A 26500-nucleotide genomic window follows, 5' to 3' on the forward strand; every position below is an offset into this window, starting at 1 on the left:
CTCCGCCTTCACCGGCGCCAGCCCCGGCCGCCCTCGTTGATGACGATGCCGGCGCTGCGAGTGCGCCGGCCGAGCAGCGTCTCCGCCGCGGGCTCGGCCTTGACGCCGAGCAGCGCCGGAGAGCCGGAGGAGTGTGAAGAAGAACGGGATGAGGAGGAAGAAGAGGAGGCGCCGAACCTCCTTGGAGCCCATGGCCCGGCGCGTCGGTGCTGCGCCGGGGCGGCCACCCTCGCCGGGGGGTACGCCAACGGCGGGTCGTTGCCGCCCTCGAGGTACGTGAGCACGCCCTTGAGTGTGCGGCCGGGGACGCCCCACCAGAGGTGGCGCCCCTCGCTGTTCTGTCGGCCGCCGACCACCGGCGCGCCGTTGGTGGACGCCAAGCGCTACTGTTGGCGGCGCTCGAAATACGCCGGCCAGGCCGCGTGGTTGTCGGCGGCGTACTGGGGGAGGGAGAGCTCGGCATCGGGGAGGGACGCGCGCACGATATCGACCTCCTCGGCGAAGTACCTCGGCTTCGCCACGGCGTCGGGCAACGGGGGAATGGGCACTCCCCCGGCGCTGAGCCTCCACCCCGTCGGCCCGGCGCGCATGTCCGGCGGCGCCGGGATGTTCGCGTGGAACAGGAGCCAGGACTCCTGTTCGCGCAGCGAACGGCGGCCGAAGCCGTTGGCCGCCGCCGTATCTCCGGGGAAGCGTTCTGCCATGGCGAAGGCGGGGCTGGGCGGGCTCGGGAGAGGTAGAGGGAGGGGCTGGGCGGTGGCGCTCGGGAGAGGTAGGGAGAGGAAGGGCTGGACGGCGGCGAGAGGCGGGGCTGGTGTGGGCGCTGGTGAATGGAGGCCGCCGGCTTTTATAGCCGTGACGCGCCGCCCGTGAGGAATCAATGGCAAGGCTGACCGGCGGCAGCCTTGCCATTGATTCCCCGCGGGAACCGAGGCCGTTGGGGGAAGACGAGGCACCGAGTCGCTGACGCGGCTGGCCCGCGTCTTTTTCGCACCAAAACAGCTCGCCCTGGCGCCCCCGGGCGCCCCCCAGCGCGCCGGGTTCGGCCTGGGTCCGCCGGTGCTGTTTTCGGCCCAAGCCGGTGAAAATCGGGCTCCTGGGGGCGCGACTGGGACGTTTTTTCGGCGCCGGCGCGAAAAAATCGCCTGGGGAGGCCTTCCTGGGGGCGCGACTGGAGATGCCCTAACGAACAAGTGTGTTAGTTCAGTTATCACTCTCAATTGCTCTTATCATATATTTGAAGAATTGGGCGTTAGTATCCACTTACAAGATGCTCAAATGTATTATTGCAGTGTTTTATTCTGAAAGGGAACTGAAGAATTTGTACCCAAGCATAGTTGCGGATCTAGTGGGAGTGTCGTGGTTACATACATGGCGTTTCTATCTCTTCTTTTTTGCAGGATATACATGATGTTTCTGTCTTGAGTGATAAGGTTGGCACACCCTGTGGTCAAAGCTTTAAGGCCACGCCTAGAGGTTCTAAATCAACTATTGTTGTTGCTAACAAAGAAACATTTTACAGTCCGGGATCGAGAAATAGCAAGCAATCGGTATCTACAAAGGTCCATACAAAACGCTGTGGGCATTACCTGTGACGTTCCAAACTATCCCATCACCTTTGGTACTTAAGAAGAACTGCTAACTGTTTTTTTTACCGGATAGTAACACATCATTGATGAGTGAATCAAGATTATTCGACGACGTCTCCTTGGACCGAATAGCCACCTCCCTCCACTCGGCCGCTCTCTTCTTCATCTCCCTACCCTTCTCCCCGCCCACTGCCTCCTTGATCCTCTTCATGACCACCTCCCGCCGCACGTTGTCACCGATCTCCATGCCCACCCCCCACTCGAGACACTTGTACCGGCCGTTGGTCTGCTGCTCGGCGAAGAACGGCCAACACAGCATCGGTACACCACCGCAGAGGCCCTCGACAGTCGAGTTCCACCCGCAGTGCGTCAAGAACACACAAACGGCATCGTGCCTCAGCACCGCCTCTTGGTCGCACCAGCTCGCCATGAGGCCTCTGTCTTTGGTGGCCTCCAAGAACTCAGGGGGCAGCACGGCGGCCTCGCTCTTCACGATGTCCGGCCTGATGATCCAAAGGAAGTCCTGGCCGCTGTTGGCCAGCCCCCACGCGAACTCTACCAGCTCATGATTGCTCATGACGGTTACACTCCCGAAGTTCATGTACACCACGGAACGGGGCTTCCTGCCGTCGAGCCACTGCAGGCAGGTGTGGTCTTCTTTCCAGAGGCTGGAGCTTACCTTGTGCAGGGGGTCCATGAAGGGGACGATTTGGTCGGTGAGGGAGTTGAGCGGACCGATGGTGTAGATTGCCGGTATGATGGCGCGCATCGCGTCGAGCGCCGGTTGCTCGAGCTCGTCCATGGTGTTGATGATGACGGCGTCCGCTATCTCGGTGCGCTCCACATGGTGTAGCTTGAAGTTCAGCGCAGTGTCGTCGCGGTCCGTCGTGCGGAGAATGGTTGGGAAGTCTTTCAACCGCATGTGCTTGCTCATCCCTGGCGCCCAGTCCACCGGCATGTCCATGAACCCGTTTGTCAGTTGCTCTTCATCTACAAAAAAAGAAAGAAAAAGAGAAGTTATTGAGACTCATGATTGAGACAGTCAAATTTGCAGTGCAGGGATAGCTAGGAGGATACCTTTGAGGGGAATGATGCCCTGGTCGATGAGAAGGCGGAAGTTGCGGTAGCCCATGTAGCCGCAGGCGCTGGCCGTCCAGAGCAGCACGGCCGGCACGCCGAGCTCCCTCGCGGCGTCCACGGCGAAACTCATGAGGTTGTCTGCCACGATGCACGTGACCGGCGGCATCCCGGATGTGCTGTTGAGGCCAGCAAGTAGGTTCCTCAAGTGGGGGAGGCAGGTGGTCATGGTGGAGTAGGCGAGGGACGCCGGGTCCTGCGTGGCGTCCGCTTGTGACGAGGGCAGGCCGTCCGGGATGGTGGCGAAGGCGAAGCCGGGGAGGCCCGCGGCGGCGCTCGGGCCGCGGGAGCGGATGAGGCGGCGGTGGTTGTACTCGGTGGCGACAAAGGTGATGTGGAAGCCCTTGCAGTGGAGGAGCTTGGCCAGCTTCATCATCGGCGTGATGTGTCCCTGGGTCGGGAACGGCAGGCACACGGTATGCGGCTTCTCGCCGGCTGGTCCAGCGGTGTCCATGGCTCACCGGCAGGCTCCAATGGTTCGTGGATTGGATCTGAATCTCAACTAGCAGGCCAAGACTAGAGAGGCAGGAGACAGCTTATATGCACGGACGCCATTCCGTTTGGCTTGGGAATCTATTGGGAGGTTCGCTAGCTGTCTACATGTGTTCTCAGCCACCCAATAGATAGGATGCTTATATGCATGTGTTCTCCGCCACGAGAGCATGTTCGTGCCGCCGTGTGCCGTTCAGTTCATCAGTTTTTTTGAACATCCTATCTGTTCCTCTTCCATCATGGGAGTATAACGAATACCACAAAAAATTATATCCATATCCATAAACCACCTAGCGACGATTACCAGCACTGAAGCGAGCCGAAGGCGTGCCGTCGTCATCGCCCCTTTGTCACCGAAGCCGGGCAAAGCTTATTGTAATAGACAGTCGAGAAGTCATCGTGCTAAGACCACATAGGAACAGCAACCGTCGCCGATGAAGAGTAGCGTAGATCGGAAGGATCCAACCTAAAGACACATGAATATAGATGAAACGACGAACAGATCCGAGCAAATCCACCAAAGACAAATCCGTTGGAAACACATCTCCACACGCCCATCGGCAATGCTAGACGCACCATCGAGTGGGAGCTAGGCGAGGAGAAACTTATTCCATTTTCAGAGAGCCGCCGACATCTCGCCTTCCTGAGTAGGACACAAAGCTTAACAAATCTCGAAGACACATCTAAAAACGGAGCCCAACCACTAGCAAGGAAGGGATTCACCGCACCCTCATGGCTGTAAGGCCACCGAAGACGAGGCAGAACCAACGGCGCCGCTGGCGAAAGGCAGAAAAAACCCTAATTGGGGAGGAGGCAGCTGGGTGAAGAGAGTGTCGCCGACTCACGTCCCTAACTAGGCTCAGTTGACTAGTTCAACTCATCAGTTCACCGAATGTATTTTGTCTGTGGGCACTCAGCATCTACAAAAGATTACTTAATTTTTTTACAAACAAGTTCATGTGAAGAATTATGGTTGGTAATAGAGAGTGAAGGGGCCGATCCAGGAAGTGAATTATAGTTGAAAAACTGAAGTAAACCTTTGTAGATTTTTCATAGGTCCAGCATTATTCGACAAAAAAACATTCGATAAAAGTGAAGGAGGAAGACTGACGCATCAGAGTCCAATATGTAAGGACATCTTTAGTCCATCTCTTAAATTTAGACCCTCGAGAGCGTCCTTATACATTAGCTCTTATATTTGAGAAGTTAAAAAATGTTTTCTAGCTAAACTCTTAAATTTAACTCCTCATAAAAATTTACAAATTCGGTTCAAACAAAGTTTGAAAGTAGTCCATTCGTAGACACATTCGATTTAGACTACATATTGGATGACATGAAATTTAAACTACATTGCCACTAGTGCAGAACCAGGATTTAGCACCGGTTTGTAAGGGCCTGTAACCGGCACTAAAGGGTGGAGACTAAAGGTCCCCCCCTTTAGTACCGGTTTGGCACGAACCGTCATTAAAGTGCCACCACGTGGCACGAGCCAGGTCCGGGTGCGAGGAGACCATTAGTACCGGTTGGTAACACCAACCGATACTAAATGTTTGGAGGGGTTAGGTTTTGTTTTTTTATTTTTCTTTTAATTTTGTGTTTTCAATTTAATTTAAAGATTGTTTTTACATTATAATGAGTTGTTAAATCAATAGGTGAAAGTACCGCAGATTAGTTTCAACTCGATGGATCCTAGCTAATTAAGTGATCAAGTACATGCCATATCCATATTACTTGATCACTTAATCTGCGGTTGGAACTAATCTGCATATACTTGATCACTTAATATGTGGTTGAAACTAATCTACAAGTGATCAAGTAATATGGATATGACATATACTTGATCACTTAATTAGCTAGGATCCATCCAGTTGAAACTAATCAGTGGTTTCTTTCATAAATGATATAATAACTCATCATCATCATCATTATCATCATATTAATTTAAAAACTCTTAACATCATATCATCACCAACAACAGTATACTAGCTAGCTAGCTAAAAATCATCATAGTCGTCATTACCACTATTTAATCATCATAGTCATTACCACTATCAACACTAGCTTAAAGAAGAAACATTCACTTGTACTAGAAGCAAAGATATCATTGAGTTCAACATGGTCATGAGATTATAATTAAGCGTTCATAAGACCACAAAAAAAATCACTCTTTGAGATTAAGTTCAGGACGAAGAACACAGACATGAGAGGACAAGTACTAAGAGCATGAACTAGCTAGCTAATCACTTCTGATGCTCTCTCTCTCTCTCTCTCAGGTAAAATAGCATAGAACATGTATAGCTTTCCTGATTCATCATATTGGAGCATGCAGATGAACCTGTCTTCTAATCGTGGGCTGCGCTTCTGATTGCTGCCCCCTAGTACTTCTCTGCGATCGTTAATAATTTTGCTCCAATCTTTCACTATTAAGCATTCCTCGCTTTTAGAAATCCTGAATGCACTCATGTGCATTGTAGGATGTCTTGGCCGTAAGCTAACCATTGACATGCGACCTTTAGTACCATTGAGGCACAACTGTCATCAGGAGTCCCTGTTGAAGAACATCGTATAGTAACATTACTTAGCAACATGAAAGCTCGCAAAATAATGTATGCAAAAGATGCACTGAGGACAAATAGTAAAAATCTTACCATCTTTCCTAAATAGAGGTGACCGTAGTTCAATATGATCACTATTGGCCACACGTTTTGAGTACTAAGATTTTAAAATTCAGTAAAATAATATGTCTTTACAGCATCAAGATCCTCAAGCCATGAAACATAATGACTTATCTCCCCGCAGTTTAGTTCAGCCCCGGGACAGTGGACGGTTGTCGGTGTCAAAACCGGCGGATCTCGGGTAGGGGGTCCCGAACTGTGCGTCTATGGCGGATGGTAACAGGAGGCAGGGGACACGATGGTTTACCCAGGTTCGGGCCCTCTTGATGGAGGTAAAACCCTACGTCCTACTTGATTTATTCTTGATGATATGAGTATTACAAGAGTTGATCTACCACGAGATCGGAGAGGCTAAACCCTAGAAGCTAGCCTATGGTATGATGTATGTTGTTCTACGGACTAAAACCCTCCGGTTTATATAGACACCAGAGGGGGCTAGGGTTACACAAGGTCGGTTACAAAGGAGGAGATATACATATCCGTATTGCCTAGCTTGCCTTCCACGCCAAGTAGAGTCCCATCTGGACATGAGACGAAGTCTTCAATCTTGTATCTTCATAGTCCAACAGTCTGGCCAAAGAACATAGTCCGGCTGTCCGGAGACCCCCTAATCCAGGACTCCCTCAGTAGCCCCTGAACTAGGCTTCAATGACGATGAGTCCGGCGCGCAGTGTTGTCTTCGGCATTGCAAGGCGGGTTCCTCCTTCGAATACATCATAGAAGAGTTTGAATATAAGGATAGTGTCCGACCCTGCAAAATAAGTTCCACATACCACCGTAGAGAGAATAATATTTCCACAAATCTAATCTGCTGACATGTTTTAGCAACAGGACATCATGCCATGGCCCGGTAATTATTCGAACCGTTTCTCTTTAACCAGCCCCGCACATAACGCGAGGCGGTTTCTTGACACGTCTTGTCAAAGCAGAGATCGTGTTCCCCTTATTACGTGATTCTCATCAATACGGACGTGGGTAACCCAACCGTGCCTAGGACTCCTAGATTTTAGGCAAGTTCCAAACGGCCACGAGGAGGACGCTTGATATTCACCCTCTTTATAAAGGGACAAGGCTTTTACTTTTTCCCTCCCGTGATCAATCGAATTCTCCCCCGCCTCAAGTTCTAACACCCAAAGCCCAGGTCAGGAGCTTCGGACCTTCAATCATGTCCGGATCCAGCCTTTAGGGCCGGTGGATGCCCTCCTCCGTCACGGAAGAGGATATCAAGAAGTTGAGGGAGGCCAGATACCTGACTGCCGAAGTTTCGCATCGGCTGCCTGCCCGAGGGCAGGTCGTCCCCACTCCTGAACCCAACGAAGACGTTGTGTTCATCTCCCACTTCCTCCGAGGACTAGGCCTCACTCTGGATCCCTTCGTTAGGGGTCTGATGTTCTATTACGGGCTAGATTTTCACGATCTGGCCCCGGACTCCCTTCTTCACATCTCGTCATTCATTGTCATATGTGAGGCCTTCCTCCGCATTACCCCTCACTTCGGCCTGTGGCTTAAGACCTTTGATGTGAAGCCGAAGATGGTCGAGGGGCAGCATGCAGCGTGCGAAGGTGCATTAATAAGCAAGATCGCTAGAGCTCCATGGCAAAAGGGTTCCTTTCTAGAGGTGTCCGGATTATGGCAACGGGAGTGGTTTTATGTCACAGCTCCCAGAAGTGCCAAGTGGGTAGCTTCCCCCACCTTTCGCTCGGGCCCTCCACCACAACTGATGTCGTGGATCAGCAGGGGGGCTGAGGTGGGGTCCAGCCAATGATGTGCCCATACTGCAGAACCGCATCCGAGATCTCTTCGAGGGAGATTTTAGTTTGGTTATGGTAGTGCAAGTCATGCTGGTTCATCGAGTCCAGCCTTGCAAACGCCGGCCCCTCCGCTTGTGGGAATTCAACCCAGAAGGACCGCGCGCTATTCAGAATTTCCTCGGCCTGACGCACGAGGAGATGTACAAGTCGTTCTTCGGACCACAAATAGAGTGTCCGGACACCACCGAGGACGTGGGCCTGAGCAGCAACCGCACTGCGGCCCAAGTAAGTAATCCTCTAGTCAAACACACTGTCTTTCATTTATCACGACATCATTCTGAAGAATCGCTCTTTGACCAGGACTGGATAACAAAGGCGAAGATGATCCGGTGTTCGGCCCCCTTCCCGAAGGCTTGGACAATCCGGTGCTGGAAAAGATGCTCGAGCCAGCGCCTTGCCTGGTGCCCTCAAAGGAAGATGAAGGGGGGAATAAAGAGGGCGAAAGCGGGCCTCCGCCGCTACCTATTCCAACCGAGGGAACGAGCGCTTCCATGAGGGAGGATAACCAAGGGGAGGAATATGACATTCCCTCGCCCTGGGGGAGGAAGAGGACTACCTCTGAAGATCCGGAAACCAAGGTTTTCAAACGGGAGAAGAAAACTCCACTAGAGGGTCTTGCCTCAGAGGGTGCTCTTGCCGCACAAAGTCCGTGCAGGGATCAGCCCTCTAACGAGCCGTGAGTAATCAGAAAGTACTTAATAGTGAAGATATACTACCTTACCTCTGAGGAAAATAACCGAAGCATTTATCTTGCAGTTCGGATCTGAGCCCTTCTTAGCAGAGCTCGTCTTCGGGGGATCTTCTTCCGGAGATGATGGAGAGCGAAACGCCTCCCCCGGACTCCCCAGCTCAAGAAGCGGGCAACCTTGAAGTGTCATCACAGAGAGTTTCTCCGGATCCGGCAAGGCCAGAAGGTAATCCCATGGTCACCCGAAGCCCTCAGTATCCGGCTCTTGAAGAGAGCAATCAAAAGAGTCCGGCACCATCTGGTATGCGGTCAGACATACTGAAGGATCTGCTAGAGCGAGCGACTATCTCAAAAGAGCACCGTACATTGATGTGTACGGTGATTTAAAGGATTTCGTCCGCCGAAAGCGGGTTGCATGAAGCCTTTATGAGTCTACTGACGGGCTTTGAGGTACGTGAAATGATATATATTTGTGATGGTACCCCACATTTTTTGTGCCCTGCGTAGATAGTAGCCCCTGAGACTCTGGTTGTCGTCGAGAATGGCAGCAATCAGAGGATCGTAGTCCTAGGTAATAACCAGTCTGCTTTTCTGTGTAGGTGGATAAAGCTCCGGTGGCTGGCCGGACTTATGGGGTTGATGAACTAAAGCGGCAACTAGATGCGGCGGATGCCGACATCGAGCTTGTTAACCTACGGCTTGACGAGGCACAGGGTAGGTGATGCTTCTGGTGAATGTCACATAGTAAGAGCAGCGTGATGCCAGTATCTTTAATATGTCGTGACTGCAGATGGAGCTGCCACCGTGGAGGCCCTGCGGGCGGAGCTTGCCCGAGCCCAGGAGCAAGCAAGGAGCAGTACTACGGTCGCTTTGAAGGCGACCGAAGAGTTGAGAGCCGAAAAGGCCGCGCATAGCGAGAGCAAAGAAAAAATGGCCAAGATGGCTATAAAGTTAAAAGACACTACCGACCGTTGCCGGATTCTTGAAGAAGAGAACCGGACGAAGGCGACGGACCTGGAAAAGGCCATGATGGCGACCAAGGACACCCGCTCTGCAATGAGAGCGAAGAAGGAGGAGCTGCATCAAGCTGGGGATATCGCGGCTGGGAAGTCCTTTATGCTGCGGAGGAAATTTGGAGATCCTCAGTATGCCCCTCTAGATCGGCTGTGGAGTTCGACGGATGCATATCTGGACTTGGCGGCGAGCGCTGTCGATGCGGCCGAATACTTCCGAGATCAAACAGATCATGAAGTGGACAAGCTATTCTGGTCGCGATTTAACGTTCTAGAGCGTCCGCTTCCATTGACTGATCAGCTTGCCGAATGGGCCGAACTCAATAGATTGTCCAGACTCGCCATGAGGTCTGTCGTGGATCATTTGTGGCCGGAAAGGCCAAAGCCGAACAACTATTTTAGCTTGGTGCAGCAGTTCCTTGGTGCGTTGCCACGCATTAATGCGATGAAGAGGTCGAAGAAGGCTCGCGGATGGCCCTTGCCCGTGTCAAAACATACTGGACGGAGATGGATGCCACCACTGTCGCGGCGCAGGTTTGGCCATAGGCCGAGTGGCTGCCGAGCACTATTTTGAAGAACTTCTTGAGGGCGCTCGTTCGATAGGGGCCCAGTGCTCGAAGAATGTTATGTTTGAGTAACATGTATTCCCATTGTAAAAACAACATTTTATTGAATTTATCAAGGCTTTATTTATACTTTTGCCCGAAAGTATTGTGATGCCTCCTGTGCGGCCGTTTATGTATACATGTATATAACCTGAAAGATTGCAGTCGTCGGCTTCAGCCCCCAAGCATATAATGTGGGGGTGTTCGCAGAAGACGCATGCTCACGCTTAATCCAACGTCTTGGTCCTATTAAGGAGGTGATAGCGCAGCGAACTAGGCAACCGGACTATAATGCTTTAACACTTTCACTTAGCTAGAGGAGTTTGACAGTGGGGCTACTATATAGCCCCTGGTGGCTCCGCACTCAGCCGAATTCGGGGTGCGTATATGCCTGGCCGGGAAACGGCCCTTCGTTAATGCGGAGGAATCCTGAAGATTCCAATAGGTCATCGAGTGGTTGACCAGTCTCACGCATATCATGACAGTCAGTTTTCGGCTTTCTCTACTGAGGTGCTCGTCCGAATGAACCAGGGCACAATCACAGTAGTTCTCCTGGTGCCGCCTTAGCCGATAGAGCGGAACGTAAGGAAGAAAAACACAGGAGCCGGGCAAATCCAACATTTTACCAAAGACATGATTCGGAGCTGATGCATATAAGGCCAAACTCGCGACGCCGAACACTCCCTAAGGTATTCGGTCTTTATGGTGTAAACTGGCCTAAACAGTGCCCTTTGTAATAAGCCCCTGGTGTCCAGGTACGTGCATTATTCTGACGTGGCCACATGCCAAGACGTCAGCATCCTCCTCAATTGTATTGAGAATTTGAGGGATGTGTATCAACAAGAGACAGTAAAAAAGTTTTACGTAGGGTCTTAATCTAAAAAGAATCCTTAGAATGGGTCCCTGCTGCATGTCTGCGCCTGTGTCTCCGTTGTGCCGTATCCTGGACGGGTGTAGCATGATGGTCATCTATAGAAGAGAGGAACTTTAATTGAAAAGTTGTCATGCAAAAAAGGTAGGTTGTACTAAAGAAGTTATGTACAGTTCAGGATAAGTAAAGTTGAGCCTAGTTGCCACTTGTTTACGCGCGTTGAGCCCCTTGTATAGTAATAGGGGTATAGCCATCAAACATGTATTAATTACGTATAGCTGCGCCGGACTTGTCTAACCGCATCCGTGGTCTTAATGACTTGTCAAATGCTTGAGTTGGTGAGGCCGTTTAGTGTGCGGCGGCCAAGGCGGCCGCATTGTCTTCGGCGCGCAAGGAGCGCTCAATATTTCCATTTACTGTAATGATGCCGCGTGGACCGGGCATCTTGAGTTTGAGGGAAGCGTAATGCGGTATTGCGTTAAAGAGAGCGAAACCTTCGCGTCCGAGTAGTGCTTGATAGCCACTTTGAAACGGAGCGATGTGGAAAGTTAAATTTTCGCTGCGGAAGTTATCGGGGAAGCCGAATATAACCTCTAGTAGCAGGGAGCCCATGCAATGAGCCTCTGGGCCTGGCGTTACTCCTTTAAAGATAGCATTGCTGCGGCAAATTTTTGTTGGGTCTATCCCCATTTTGCGGACTGTGTCCTGATATATCAGATTTAAACTGTTGCCGCCGTCCATCAGGACTCGTGTGAAGTGGTATCCGTCAATTATTGGATCTAATACCAAGGCAGCCCATCCTGCACGCCGGATACTTCCCGAGTAATCCCGATGGTCGAAGGTGATCGGTTGGGACGACCAGTGGCGGAGCTCTGCAGTGATAGGCCCTGGGGCATGTTTCTCTAAAGGTGCCGCTTTGTTTCTCCCTTTTATCACGTGTAACACGTTGACTGTTTTGACTTCTGGTGGGAATTTCTTCTATTCCCCTGTGCTTTGCTTGCGAGGCTCGTCCTCGTCTTCACTTGGTGTATCCTGCCCCTTATGTTCGGCGTTGAGCTTGCCGGACTGTTTGAAGACCCAACATTCTCTATGGGTATGATTTGCAGGTTTATCAAGGGTGCTATGGATCTGACATATTTGGTCTAGAATTTTGTTTAGGCTGGACAATTCATCTCTGTTGCCTTTGGAGGGCGGCTTTTACTGACCTGGCCGAGAGCTTCTGAATCCGGGGTTTACCGCCGTGCTCTTCGGGTTGTCTTCTTTATTCCGGCGCTTATTATTGCTGCGTCGTGATTTCCCATTTCCATCCCTGACTTCAGATGTACTTGTGTTGCTGGTGCTGCATCGGGCTAACCAGTTGTCCTCGCCCGCGCAAAAGCGGGTCGTGAGGCTTGTTAATGCTGCCATTGTTCGCGGCTTTTCTTGGCCGAGGTGTCTGGCGAGCCATTCGTCTCGAACGCTATGCTTGAAAGCTGCTAAGGCTTCGGCGTCCAGACAGTCGACTATTTGGTTCTTTTTAATAAGAAACCTGTTCCAAAGCTTTCGGGCTGACTCTCCGGGCTGTTGAGTTATATGACTCAAATCGTATGCATCCGGTGGTCGGACATAAGTCCCTTGAAAATTTGCCCGAAAAGCGTGTTCGAGCTCTTTCCAGCTTCCAATGGAGTTTTTGGGGAGGCTTTTAAGCCAGTGCCGAGCTGGCCCTTTGAGCTTGAGGGGTAAGTACTTGCTGGCGTGGAGATCGTCTCCTCGAGCCAGATGGATATGGAGGATGTAGTCCTCGATCCAGACCCCAGGGTATGTTGTTCCATCATACGCCTCCATGTTTACGGGTTTGAATCCCTCTGGAAATTCATGGTCCAGCACCTCGTCGGTGAAACATAGGGGGTGTGCGGCACCCCTGTATTTGGGTTTACCGTGGTGTTCGGATGTTTGTTGTGTTGCATTATATGTTGGAGCGCACTTGCGTAGTCCATAGATGGATCTGGTTGCGCCGTCCTTTGGATGTGAGCCCTTACGCGGATCACGTACTGGTTTATGTGCGGCGTGGTTTGCCACTTTATGTTGGCTATGAGGTCGCCTATCCGACCGGATGGCCGTTTTATTTTTTAATTGTGGAGGATCTAAGGCCTCCTCATCGAATTCAGGTAGCAATTTTTGCCTCGGGTAGCTCTTGGTGTGGTGATTACTGCCGTACTTTGCTGCTATGTTGAGTACTTCACTCCATCTGATTTTGAGTGTGTCTTGTGCAGTCCTAAGCCTTTCCTTCTGCTTTTTCAGACTCCTCGCAGTGGTAACCAGCCTTTGATGGGCATTCTGTTGCTCCGGGTGCCTATCCGGTGTGATGTCGTCCGGACTGTTATCTTTGACAGAGTCGGGTTGTTCGGTTTGATTCTCCATGTTGCCCTGGTTGGGCGATGGTTCGCCCTGCTCTATCGCTGGGCCTATATGACTGCTGTTTCTGGCGAGGCGGGGTTTGGAGTGGTGCTTGCGCCGCCGTTTTAAATGCTTCTCGAGGTGACAATCCTTCGTTGCGTCCTTCCATTCCTCGTCGTCGTTTTCTTTGGGTGTGTCCACCATGTATACATCATATGATGAAGTGGGCATCCAGTGCCCTGTGGGCAGTGGTTCCTGTTCGTCTCCTGCATCGTTGTCCATGTCGTCGATGTCTTCGGAGTCGAAGTCGCGCATGTCGGTTAAGCCGTTGATAATGGCTACTAAGTGGGTGGTGGGTGGGCGGCGAATTTCTTCGTCAACCGCATCCCAATCCTGCTGGACATAGTTCGGCCAGGATCCTCCTGACAAGGAGAGAGACCTTAATGAGTTCAGTATGTCGCCAAAGGGCGAGTGCTGAAAAATATCCGCGGAGGTAGACTCCATGATCGGCGCCCAATCGGATTCGACAGGAACGGGCGCAGATGGTTCGGAGTCCGTGGCCGGAGAAGGATCCGGCAGTTTGGCAACACGGCTCTGGTGAAGGGTAAGGTTGATATTCAGCTCGATCGCCGCTGAGGATACGGCCTCCGTGGCGGGGTCTACCACCCGTCCATGGATGGCGCAACTGGCTCCGAATTGAGGGTCGGAGCGGCTGCCGGTGCGCTCTCCTGAACACTGTCCGATGGTAGAGCTAAATCGTACTCATCGTGACCGCGCGGCGCATAAGGCAGGGGCTCGAATCCGTCAAAGATCAAGTCTCCGCGGATATCGGCCGTGTAGTTTAAGCTTCCAAACCTGACCTAGTGGCCAGGGGCGTAACTTTCGATCTGCTCCAGATGGCCAAGTGAGTTGGCCTACAGTGCGAAGCCGCCGAACACAAAGATCTGTCCGGGGAGAAAAGTCTCACCCTGGACTGCATCGCTATCGATGATCGTAGGAGCCATCAAGCCTACGACGACGACATAGAGGAACTCTCAATGAAAGCACCAATGTCGGTGTCAAACCGGTGGATCTTGGGTAGGGGGTCCCAAACTGTGCGTCTAAGGCGGATGGTAGCAGGGGGCAGGGGACACGATGTTTTACCCAGGTTCGGGCCCTCTTGATGGAGGTAAAACCCTACGTCCTGCTTGATTTATTCTTGATGATATGAGTATTACAAGAGTTGATCTACCACGAGATCGGAGAGGCTAAACCCTAGAAGCTAGCCTATGGTATGATGTATGTTGTTCTACAGACTAAAACCCTCCGGTTTATATAGACACCGGAGGGGGCTAGGGTTACACAAGGTCAGTTACAAAGGAGGAGATATACATATTCGTATTGCCTAGCTTGCCTTCCACGCCAAGTAGAGTCCCATCCGGACACGAGACGAAGTCTTCAATCTTGTATCTTCATAGTCCAACAGTCCGGCCAAAGGACATAGTCCGGTTGTCCGGAGACCCCCTAATCCAGGACTCCCTCAATGGTCCTGTCTACCAAGGGCCGGACATGTTTGCTTAAATGGAAATAGGTTGTCAATAGAAATTAGTTGTCAACTATTTTTGAATAAACAATATCAAAGACATAAATATGGTTGAGAAACTCACATAATGATAGAACTGGAGGCGTCTGCACCTCGAGCCAAATGTCTCTATTACCTTCAATATCATCTTTGGGACGAATATCAAAGGTGATAAACATATCAGGCTCAAATGCATAAGCCTTGCATAGTGCTTGCCAAGTTTTGCATTCAAAATAGGTGTAGGTGTCTGCATTGTATAATTTGACGTTGAAGGTATAACAATGCTCGATCTTTAAGTAAACTTTCTTTACCTTCATTGTTTTGTTAGGACTGAAACCTATTTTATCCAAGACAAAAATTCTTGCATGACAGGGGATACGCTATTAAAATAGTGAAAATTTAAAATTATAAGTTGAAGCAAATGAAGCATAAGTCATGCTTAATTACGAAAAAGACTCGTCCTTGTGACTTACTGTATCCACTTCGAAGTTCTCATCCAGCTTGATGCTGAAGCGCCTATCATCAACTAGGAAATTTCTGTCGCACAGGCCGCGCTGGTCTTTGTAGTATTCGCACATAATGAAATCGTGTTCGTCGTCAGACGACATTCTTATATATGTTCATAGGTGAAACATTAAACACTTATTGGTTCTATTAATTCAACTAATTCAACTAATTCAACTAGTTCTATTAATTCAACTAGTTCAACTAATTAATGCAACTAGTTCTATTAATTCAATTAGTTCAACTAATTAATTCAACTATTCAACTAAGCACTTACTAAAAATATACCTAAATAAAGTAGCTCAACTAATTCAACTAATTCCACTAACTAGTTCAACTAATTAATTCAACTAAACTAGTTCTATTAATTTTCTTACTAAAAATAAAGTATGTAGTTCTATATAGTAAAATTTTAATTAGATGATCAAATCTCATATAACTAAATTAAATATATATCTAACATATAATTTCTATCTAATTCATCTAACATTTGACATTAATATCTAACCTATATTTCTATATATCTAATTCTTCATCTAACATTTATATAAAATAAAAGTATAATAAACTAGAAAACAGAAAACAGGAAAAAATATGTTGTTTACTTTGTGTGCGTGTACTGTGTGTGTTGCCGGGGCGGCGCGACGATGACGTACGGGCCGGGGCTGCAATCGGGGCGGCGATGACAGGGGGCGACGCGGGCGCGAGCGGCATCGACAGCGACGGGCTGGGGCGGCGATGATGGGGGCGGCGAGCACGGCGCGACGGGCCGGGGCGGCGCGCGACGCGCGCGAGCGGGCGATGACGGCGACGGGCTGGGCAACGATGACGGAGGAGGCGACGACTGCGACGGGCTGGGGTGATGTCTATGATGACCCACAAGTATAGGGGATCTATCGTAGTCCTTTCGATAAGTAAGAGTGTCGAACCCAACGAGGAGCAGACGGAAATGATAAGCGGTTTCCAGCAAGGTATTCTCTGCAAGTACTGAAATAAGTGGTAACAGATAGTTTTCTGATAAGATAATTTGTAACGAGCAACAAGTAAAAAAAAGTAAATAATGTGCAGCAAGCTGGCCTAGTCTTTTTTGTAGCAAAGGACAAGTCTGGACAAACTCTTATATGATGTAAAACGCTCCCGAGGACACATGGGAATATCGTCAAGCTAGTTTTCATCACGTTCATATGATTCGTGTTCGGTACTTTGATAATTTGGTATGTGGGTGTACCGGTGCTTGGGTATTGCCCTTACTTGGACAAGCATCCCAATTATGATTAACCTCTGTTGCAAGCATCCGCAACTACAACTAAAGTATTAAGGTAAACCTAACCATAACATGAAACATATGGATCCAAATCAGGCCCTTACGAAGCAACGCATAAACTAGGGTTTAAGCTTCTATCACTCTAGCAACCCATCATCTACTTATTACTCCCCAATGTCTTCCTCTAGGCCCAAACAATGGTGAAGTGTGATGTAGTCGACGTTCACATAACACCACTAGAGGAGAGATAATACGACTCCAACGTATCTACTTTTCCAAACACTTTTGCCTTTGTTTTGGACTCTAACTTGCATGATTTGAATGGAACTAACCCGGACTGACGCTGTTTTCAGCAGAATTACCATGGTGTTATTTATGTGCAGGAACAAACGTTCTCGGAATGACCTGAAACTTCACGGAGCGACTTTTCAGAAAATATGAAAAATACCTGCAAAAGATGAAGGCCAGGGGGCCCACCACCTCTACACGAGGGCGGGGGGCGCGCCTGCCCCCCTAGGGTGCTCCCCCTACCTCGTGGGCCCCCTGTTGCCTCTCCGACTCCAACTCCAACTCCATATGTTTTGTTTCAGGGAGAAAAAATCAGAAAGAAGAAATCATCGCATTTTACGATATGGAGCCGCCGCCAAGCCCTAAAACCTCTCGGGAGGGCTGATCTGGAGTCCGTTCGGGGCTCCGGAGAGGGGAATCCGTCGCCATCGTCATCATCAACCATCCTCCATCACCAATTTCATGATGCTCACTGCCGTGCATGAGTAATTCCATCGTAGGCTTGCTGGACGGTGATGGGTTGGATGGGATCTATCATGTAATCGAGTTAGTTTTGTTAGGGTTTGATCCCTAGCATCCACTGTGTTCTGAGATTGATGTTGCTATGACTTTGCTATGCTTAATGCTTGTCACTAGGGCCCGAGTGCCATGATTTCAGATCTGAACCTATCATGTTTTCATCAATATATGAGAGTTCTTGATCCTATCTTGCAAGTCTATAGTCACCTATTATGTGTTATGATCCGTTAACCCCGAAATGACAATAATCGGGATACTTACCGGTGATGACCGTAGTTTGAGGAGTTCATATATTCACTATGTGTTAATGCTTTGTTCTGGTTCTCTATTAAAAGGAGGCCTTAATATTCCTTAGTTTCCGTAAGGACCCCGCTGCCACGGGAGGGTAGGACAAAAGATGCCATGCAAGTTATTTTCCATAAGCATGTATGACTATATTTGGAATACATGCCTACATTACATTGACGAACTGGAGCTAGTTCTGTGTCACCCTAGGTTATGACTGTTACATGATGAACCACATCCAGCATAATTCTCCATCACCGATCCATTGCCTACGAGCTTTCCACATATTGTTCTTCGCTTATTTACTTTCCCGTTGCTATTGCTATCATCACTACAAAATACCAAAAACATTGCTTCTACTACCGTTACCTTTTGTTACTATTACCACTATTATCATATTACTTTGCTACTAAATACTTTGCTGCAGATATTAAGTTTCCAGGTGTGGTTGGATTGACAACTCAGCTGCTAATACTTGAGAGTATTCTTTGGCTCCCCTTGTGTCGAATCAATAAATTTGGGTTGAATACTTTACCCTCGAAAACTGTTGCGATCCCCTATACTTGTGGGTTATCAAGACTATTTTCTGGCGCCGTTGCCGGGGAGCATAGCTCTATTCTTTGAGTCACTTGGGATATATATCTGCTTATCATTATGAAGAACTTGAGAGATCCAAAAACCAAGATCTATCCCTCAACTACGAGGGGAGGTAAGGAACTGCCATCTAGCTCTGCACTTGATTCACCTTCTGTTTGGAGTAAGCTTGCGACACCTACACCTGCTTCTGCTATTCGTTTTGATATGTCGCATGTTATTGATGATGCCACTTCTGCTATGCATGATACTTATGATGAAACTACCTCTATGCCTGGTACTACTATGCCACTTAGTGATTTTTTTGATGAACAACTTGCTAGAGCTAGAGAAATTGAAAATATTGAATCTGATGATACTGATGAAAGTGATGATGAAGAATCACTCATTATTCCTAAGGGTTATGTTTTTGATCAAGAAGCTTCTTTAGCTATTGTAGCTTGCAAAAATAGAAATGAACTCAAAAGGTTATTTGCTAAACGGAGTAAGCAATCTCTAAATGCTAGAATGAAACCTGACCCTGCTTTTGCTACTTCACCTATCTTTGTTATTGATAAGGATTATGAATTCTCTGTTGATCCTGATATAATTACTTTGGTTGAATCTGATCCTTTTCATGGTTATGAATCTAAAACTGTTATGGCACATCTTACTCAATTGAATGATATAGCTACTCTGTTTACTAAAGATGAGAGAACTCGCTACTTTTATATCCTTAAAATATTTCCGTTCTCATTAAAGGGTGATGCTAAGACATGGTTTAATTCTCTTGATCCTGGTTGTGTGCGTAGTCCCCAGGATATGATTTATTACTTCTCTGCTAAATATTTCCCTCATCATAAGAAACAAGCTGCTTTAAGGGATATATATAATTTTGTGCAAATTGAAGAAGAGAGTCTCCCACAAGCTTGGGGGAGGCTTCTCCAATTACTTAATGCTTTGCCTGATCATCCTCTTAAGAAAAATGAAATACTTGATATCTTTTATAATGGACTAACTGATGCCTCCAGAGATTACCTGGATAGTTGTGCTGGTTCTGTTTTCAGGGAAAGAACACCGGATGAAGCTGAAATTCTATTGAATAATATGTTGACAAATGAAAATAATTGGACACCTCCGGAGCCAATTCCTGAGCCTATTCCTAAACCAACTCCGAAGAAGAGGGGTATTCTATTTCTCAGTCCTGAAGATATGCAAGACACAAAGAAATCTATGAAAGAAAAATGTATTAAAGCTGAAGATGTTAAGAATTTACCTCCTATTGAAGAAATACATGGTCTTAATTTACTGCCTATTGAAGAAACATATGATCTTAATCCATTACCTATTGAAGAAACTCATGGTCTTGATAACCTGACACAGGTAGTAAAGGTAAATTCTCTCTACAGATATGATAAAGCTGAAATCCCATTTACTAAATTTGCTAGCCCATGCTTAGATGAGTTTGATAAATTGATGGCTAAGCAAGAAGACTTTAATGCTTATTTTGGTAGACAATTGAAATACAATTCAAATATGCTTGAACACTTGGGTGATTATATGGCCAATGTCAAAGGTGAACTTAAACTTATTAGTAAACATGCTTCTATGGTTACCACTCAAGTAGAACAAGTAGTTAAAGCTCAAAATGATTTGCTCAATGAATTGAATAGTAACACTACTAGGAAAATGCTTATACGTAGAACTTTACCAGTAGCGCCTATTTAGGCCCCCACGCTACTGGTAAGTACCAGTAGCGCTTGGTACAAAACGCAATACTAGTATAACTTAGCAGCAGCGTTGGTTTTGCTCGGACGCGCTACTGGTAAGTGAGCCACACCGGATCCCCAGGTCAAGATATATTAGGAGCGTGGGTTTGCTAGGCCACGCTAGCACTAGCAACGTAGTGGTAGCGCGGGTCACTACATTGGGCTATAACTAAGCCCAGCCCACCTCCTCTGTAGACAACGCCCAGAGAACAGCCTTTGCCACCGCTCAAAAAAAAGCGAACATCCTCTCTGCCTCCCATGAACCTCGCCGCCGCCACCAACGCCGGACGATTCCGGCTACTTCCGGCGGCCCTCGCCGGAGCGCAGCACACCCATGAGCTCTCCTCGCTATGGTGCTTCCTTCCCTTCGGTCAGATCCGCTCCTCGCGGCCGCAAGCGCTCGCGCGTGACCCCTCCCCGCGATTAGGGTTTCGGCTTCCTCCAACTCTGGCGCGGTGAGCTCTCCTCTTCCCTCGACTCATGCCCTCTCCTCTCACCTTCTTCCTTCTCTCCCGCCCCCCTCACTTATTTCTTCAATTTGGTGCAGCAGCCACCCTCCTCCATGGATGAGGATGATCACCATGGCCCGCACATGGTCGATCTCGCCGTCGTCTGCTCCGGTGCGGTGCTGGGCCAACAACCTCCGCCTCCATGGCTCCTAGCTTGGGTAAGCACCCCCAATCCAGTTTGATAAGATTTTATGCCAAGCAGATGGCTATGGAGTAAAAAAATAAGAATATACTTAACGAGAACGTCGAGGATTTGATTGGTGTCTGATGATTAACTACTAGTGGTATTTATTAAGAAAGTTGTAGTAGGAATCTGAAGGAAGTTGTCGTTCTTGTTTTCTTGTTCTGTTTGGTTCATGGGTTCATGAGTAGGAATAAAATGATTGCATTACCTCTTTGCCTGTTGTATAATGCCTGAATATATATGTGCCCGTCTTGAGAAGTAGAATATGAGGATTATTCATGCACCGAACTTGTCTAGTCGCGGGATGTGGGTAAACAAAACAGGGATACTTAGGATATCATAACACCACCTTCCTCTCCCTCCATCGAGTTTGCACTTTAGCATATGCAACCTAACGGTGTATGACACACAAAAGTGTCGGCCGGTGTTTAGCAAAGTGTTTCAGTTTCAGTTGTGCAAGTTGTAGCCTCTAATTTTGAAATTTCATGAACCCAGGGGTTGGCCATCAAGTAACGGATATGCAGCTACATGACAGTTCCAAGGTTCTCATGCGTCCTGGTCTCCAGAACGACCATGTACAACAGTTACATAGTTCATCCATCGGTCGCAACTAGCTATCTGAATTGTGCTACCTACAGCTATTTGAAGCTTCCATGGCTCCTAGCTTGGGTAAGAACCCCCATCCCCATGGCCATCTGCTTGGCAGAAAATAGCATGCACTTTTATTTAAGTCATTGATGTAGTGGCTTGCATGCATCATCTTTTTAAGGAGACTCGTTGAGATTCAACTTTAGGACACTACCATTCTTTGAAGTTGATACAAGTAATTGTTTCTATTTGGATGTACATATATATGTGTGTGTAACTGTGTACATTGCCACCTATACTTTTACAAGTGTCTGCACTCTGCCTATTTTCCATATTTTGTAGTCAAATTTGATTACATAATTAGCAAGTTGTGTTTGTGAACAGAGTTTAGGAAGAAACATTACCTTCATCAAACAATGGCCCTTCTGTTGATAATACAAGGTAATATGAATTTCTTTACAAAACTTCAGTCTTTTTTTAGTGCTTTCAGAAATGAACTTGCTACTTTGTTGTCTTGTAGTACTAATGGATCACAAGCAGCACAATACTTCACCACCAGCAATCCTAAACACTCGGATCCTTTCTCTGCCAAAGAGAAGTTTATTCATGCCAAGGTGCTTGCGAGTTGTTCTTTGCAATTTCTTCTTTGCACTTCTCCCATTATTAGCAAATAAGTGTTGAGGACAAAGTTGTCTCCATATATCCCGATGGGAAATTGATTGGGTAAATGATTCATGGTAGTTTATAACTCGAACATTTCTTAGGCTCAATACAGTTGTTGCCCGTAACAATTAGTTGCCATATGGTACTTATGCGATCCACTGGTCATTTTAAGCCCTTGCAAATATGTTTGTTCTTTATAGTTGCAACCTCAGAGTTCCAGAAAAATTGTCTATAGGTTGTATCCACATTGACAAAGTTTCTTTAAGTGCTTTTATTTAGTTTCCGTGGTCTACAAACTACATCAGGATTGACTTGTTATGTAAACTCACTTCATGCAGTTCATTTATACTACAGATGCTATATGTCAACTATCGAAGTTGACTTCCATGATGCCCATGAAGCTAAGTGAGCATTATAATGCATGGACTAGAATTTATATATCTTGTCAGCCGGTTTTGAATGCATTTTGTAGTTTAGAATGCATTTTGTAAAGTCAATATCTATCCTTCAGTTTCATGTATCATATTGGCATATATTGAGCTCTTCGGTAGTAAATGTATCGTCTTAAGAGTGTACTGAAGCTATATTTGGACACTGACGCGTACTAACAAGTTTTCACTTTCCTGACGTGAGCGCAGGGGTGATCGATGCGGAATACCACGACCCGGTGGACCTCGTGCTCTTCAACCACTCTGAGGCGGACTTCACCGTGAAGCCCGGCGGCCACATCGCACAGATGATCATCCAGGTTCGCCGAGGTGGAGGACCTCGACGCTACCATTGGGGGGGTCGGAGGATTCAGGTCCATCGGCGTGTGAACTCTGAGCCTTGGTAGATACATCTAGAGAAGTTGTTTGTTTAGGTTGGTGGTGAACACTAGGGAAGGTACCCACGTTTCGATGATGGTTGTGTGCGTCTGATGTTAAATGGATTCTTGTGATCTCTTTCATTTGAGATGGTTCTGTGACCTTAGTTTATTTTGCAATGGATGTCTCTCTAATTTCCATCCATTGAGTATTACATCTAATTTTTATTTTTTTAATTCCTAATTAGCTAGTAGTAGCGTGGGGGAAAAGGTGCACGCTACTAGTCCTAATTAGATAGTAGTAGCGTGGGTTCCTAAAAAGCGCTATTGCTATCTTTAGTTACCAGTAGTGCTGGGACAAACAAGCGCTACTGCTAAAAAAATGGTTGTAGCGCCATAGCAGCAGCGCGTTTGCCAGCGCTACTGGTAGCAAAAAAAACCAACACTACTAGTAAGCATTTTCCTAGTAGTGTAAGGTTAATGATAATGATGTTAGAGTGGCTACTAGAACTAGTAGAATGACTCAGGAACCTTTGTATCCTGAAGGCCACCCTAAGAGAATTGAGCAAGATTCTCAGAGAAATAATATAGATGTACCTAGTTCTTCTAAAAAGAAGAAAAAGAAAAATGATAGGACTTTGCATGCTTCTAGTGATCCTATTGTTGAAACACCCGAGAATCCAAATGATATTTCTATTTCTCATGCTGAAACTCAATCTGGTAATGAACCTGAAACTAGTAATAATGTTAATGATAATGTTCATAATGATGCTCAACCTAGTAATGATAATGACATAGAAATTGAACCTGCTGTTGATCTTGATAACCCACAATCAAAGAATCAATGTTATGATAAGAAAGATTTTGTTGCTAGGAAACATGGTAAAGAAAGAGAGCCTTGGGTTCAGAAACCCATGCCTTTTCCTCCCAAACCATCCATGTCGGTGTACTAGAGTAGGGGTACCCTAGTATCCCGAACTTGTGCACGGGCAGTCGCAGCATCCCGCGGCAAGGCTTGCCGGGTGACCGCCAAGGTCCTCCGTGGTTCCTTTGGAGCCATTCAAGAACAAAGTGTCCAAGCCAAGAAGACAAGACCCCGGCAAGAGGAGCTTGCCGGGAAGGCCACCCAAGGCATTTCAAGGAACTTGCCGCGGCGCACCACGCGTCCCGGCAAGGCCCGGTGAGCGACAAGCTCCCGGACGCGACAAGACAACGACCGCGGCAAGGCGCTTGCCACGGCGAGCCACCTCTCCGTGCCCGCGCTCCAGCACATCCACCAACGTGTCACTCTGGGGCCCTTCCAGGCGTACGTGGCGGAAGGCTGTGCAGCCAGGGGCGTGCGGTGGCAAGCGGCGCTGACAAGATCACCATCGTGGCGAACGGTGGCGTCCCTGGCAGTCCCTTTTCGCACTGTTTAGGCGACACGGACGGGCATTTAAGGCCCTTGTCCCCTACCGTCAGGGTTAGGTATGATACACTATAGCAGGTAGCTGTGCCTACCACAGCACCTTTCCATTTTTGCCCTTTACCTCCGTTGCCACCTGTCGGTAACCCCTTGAGCATATAAAAGGAGGCCCGTGTACAACGTGGAGGAGGGGGGGAACACTCACGCTCGGTCTCGCTAGCGGCTGGTGTGTACTGTAGCACTCCGCGCTCCCGAGCAAGAAATCAATACAAACCACAAAGCAGGAGTAGGGTTTTACGCATCCGTGCGGCCCGAACCTGGGTAAATCGCTCGCGTGCATCGCCTCGATTTGCTCTTTGTACGATCTCCGCCCCCGCCGAACCGAAAGGGACCCGGTCCGCCGGTCCCATAGGTGCCCGCGGATCAGCACCCCGGCATCTTTGGCGCGCCAGGTAGGGGGGCGTCGAAGTTGTGTGAACCAGATCCGGCGTTCTCGCGAGCTAGATCTTCATCATCTTCATCAACATGTCGCCGAAGAAGAAGGCTTCAGAGGCAGCTGCTCCGTCTGCGCCGAACCCACCATCGCTGGAGCAAACGGTTGGTGGGGCAGGCGCCGGTGGAAGAACACGCATCGACGAGGGAGCTCACGGTGCTGCCAGGTCCCAGGACAAGGCTGCGCTGCCCATCGGCGGCGTAGCCGGCTCCCACAACGACCGGGCGCACTCCAAGACCTCGGCGTCCGTGCATGCACCGCGCCCATCTCAGGAGGCGCATGACCGGCAGCGTCATGGTACTCACGGTACCATGCGTTCGCTAGACCAAGATCGAGCTGGTGGGTCTCGGAGCACTCAGGACCACCATGCACGTCAACCTGCTGGCGCGAGCGAGACACGGTTGCCTGGACGGGATATTGCTCCTTCTAACATGGTTAGAAGTCCGAGCATATCCCGCTCCTCGCACCGCTCGCCACCGCCACCCGCCACTGCAGCAGAAGCTTTGGCGCGAGCTCAGTTGCTCCTAGACTACCCTCCAACGGCGAACAAGATCGACGATTGGAGGGCCACCATCCAGAGTCTCATCGGCTTTGCCAACGGCGACACTCCACAGCAGCCGAGCATGTCGCAGCCGCGGCAAGCCAGCCAGGCACGAGCCGAAGACGACAAGACTGGTGGGGGTGCAACTACTATGCACTCTCCGCCCCGGAGGCCAAGATCGCCGACTCGCCGAATCCACCTCGACAGCGACTCCACCGCGTCGTCAGATCCGCGAGCCCGTCGCGAACAGCGCCAAGTTCTTCAAGAACGACAACAAGAAGACGCTCGTACTCGCATCGAGCGCCGAAGAGAAGCGCGGCGTCAATCAGACCAGCGCGCTGGGCCCTCTGTTGACATGCATGCGCCAGGGCAACCAGGCGACTTGCCGTACGCGGTAGGTTGCCCTGCGTTCACTCGTGAGCTGCGGCAAGTCCAGTGGCCCAGCACAAAGAATTTCAAACCAGATGTACCAGAGAAGTACGACGGCAAGACGCATCCGTCGGAGTTCCTCAGCATCTACACCATTGCGGTGTAGGCTGCCGGGGGGCGAGACGACAAGATCCTTGCCAACTACTTCCCGTTGGTGCTCAAGCCCAATGTCAGGTCCTGGCTCATGCATTTGCCGGACAACTCCATATCCTCCTGGGCAGACCTATGCCATCAGTTTGTTGGCGCCTTTACAGGCGGCCACAAACCTCATGGCCAAGAGAGTGACCTTCATCTGCTCGCCCAGAAGGAAGGAGAGCCCCTGCGCAAGTACATTCAGAGGTTCAGCCGTGTGCAGTATAACATCCCAGACGTCCACCCCGCCGCGGTCATCAGCGCGTTCCATCAGAACGTGCGTAACCACAGGATGCGGGAGGAGATGGCGATGTGCAGGATCAGAGACGTCAGTGAGCTATATGCCCTGGCCGACAAGTGTGCACGTGCTGAGGAAGGGAGGAAACTCCCCGGAGAGAAAACCGGAGTAGAAGGATCTGACAGTGAGGATATTGCCCCGGCAAAGAAAAACCGGCGGCGGAACAGGAAGAAGAAAGGCAAAGAGGTGCTAGTCGTTGAGCAGTCCGGCAATGAAGGTGGCGCCAAGAAAGCCAAAGTTGATAGCTCTGGCAAGGAGGTTGCCGCGTGCACCAACTGCTAGGCTGTGGCCGTCGCCGACAAGCAGGACGGCTCCGACAAGCAATATTGCAAGATTCACCGCACCAAGGGCCATGACCTCCAGAGCTGCATGAAGGTCGAGCAGCTTGTCCAGCAGCAAAAGGCTGAGTACGAGCGGCGAGACAAGGAGAGGG

At 48.9% G+C, this 26500-nt stretch overlaps 1 protein-coding gene across 1 annotated transcript; it reads right to left on the reverse strand.

Moving 5' to 3' along the window:
- Positions 1–1514: 1514 nt before the first annotated feature.
- On the reverse strand, positions 1515–3286 carry LOC125521956 (7-deoxyloganetin glucosyltransferase-like). The gene is made up of 2 exons (XM_048687023.1): positions 2667–3286; positions 1515–2579 (listed from the first exon to the last, which is right to left on the reverse strand). Exons 1-2 carry the CDS (start codon positions 3178–3180, stop codon positions 1639–1641), a joined length of 1455 nt encoding a protein of 484 aa, XP_048542980.1. The 5' UTR covers positions 3181–3286; the 3' UTR covers positions 1515–1638.
- Between the last annotated feature and the right edge of the window lie 23214 nt (positions 3287–26500).

The sequence above is a fragment of the Triticum urartu genome, chromosome 7 (genome assembly GCF_003073215.2).
Source record: "Triticum urartu cultivar G1812 chromosome 7, Tu2.1, whole genome shotgun sequence".
Lineage (NCBI taxonomy): Eukaryota > Viridiplantae > Streptophyta > Magnoliopsida > Poales > Poaceae > Triticum > Triticum urartu.

Excerpts from the sequence above, each read along its gene's own strand:
- LOC125521956 (XM_048687023.1), bottom strand. The coding sequence starts at position 3,180 with ATGGACACCGCTGGACCAGCCGGCGAGAAGCCGCATACCGTGTGCCTG. Across the intron at positions 2,580-2,666 it reads GGGCATCATTCCCCTCAAAG|ATGAAGAGCAACTGACAAAC; the intron begins GTATCCTCCTAG and ends CTTTTTTTGTAG.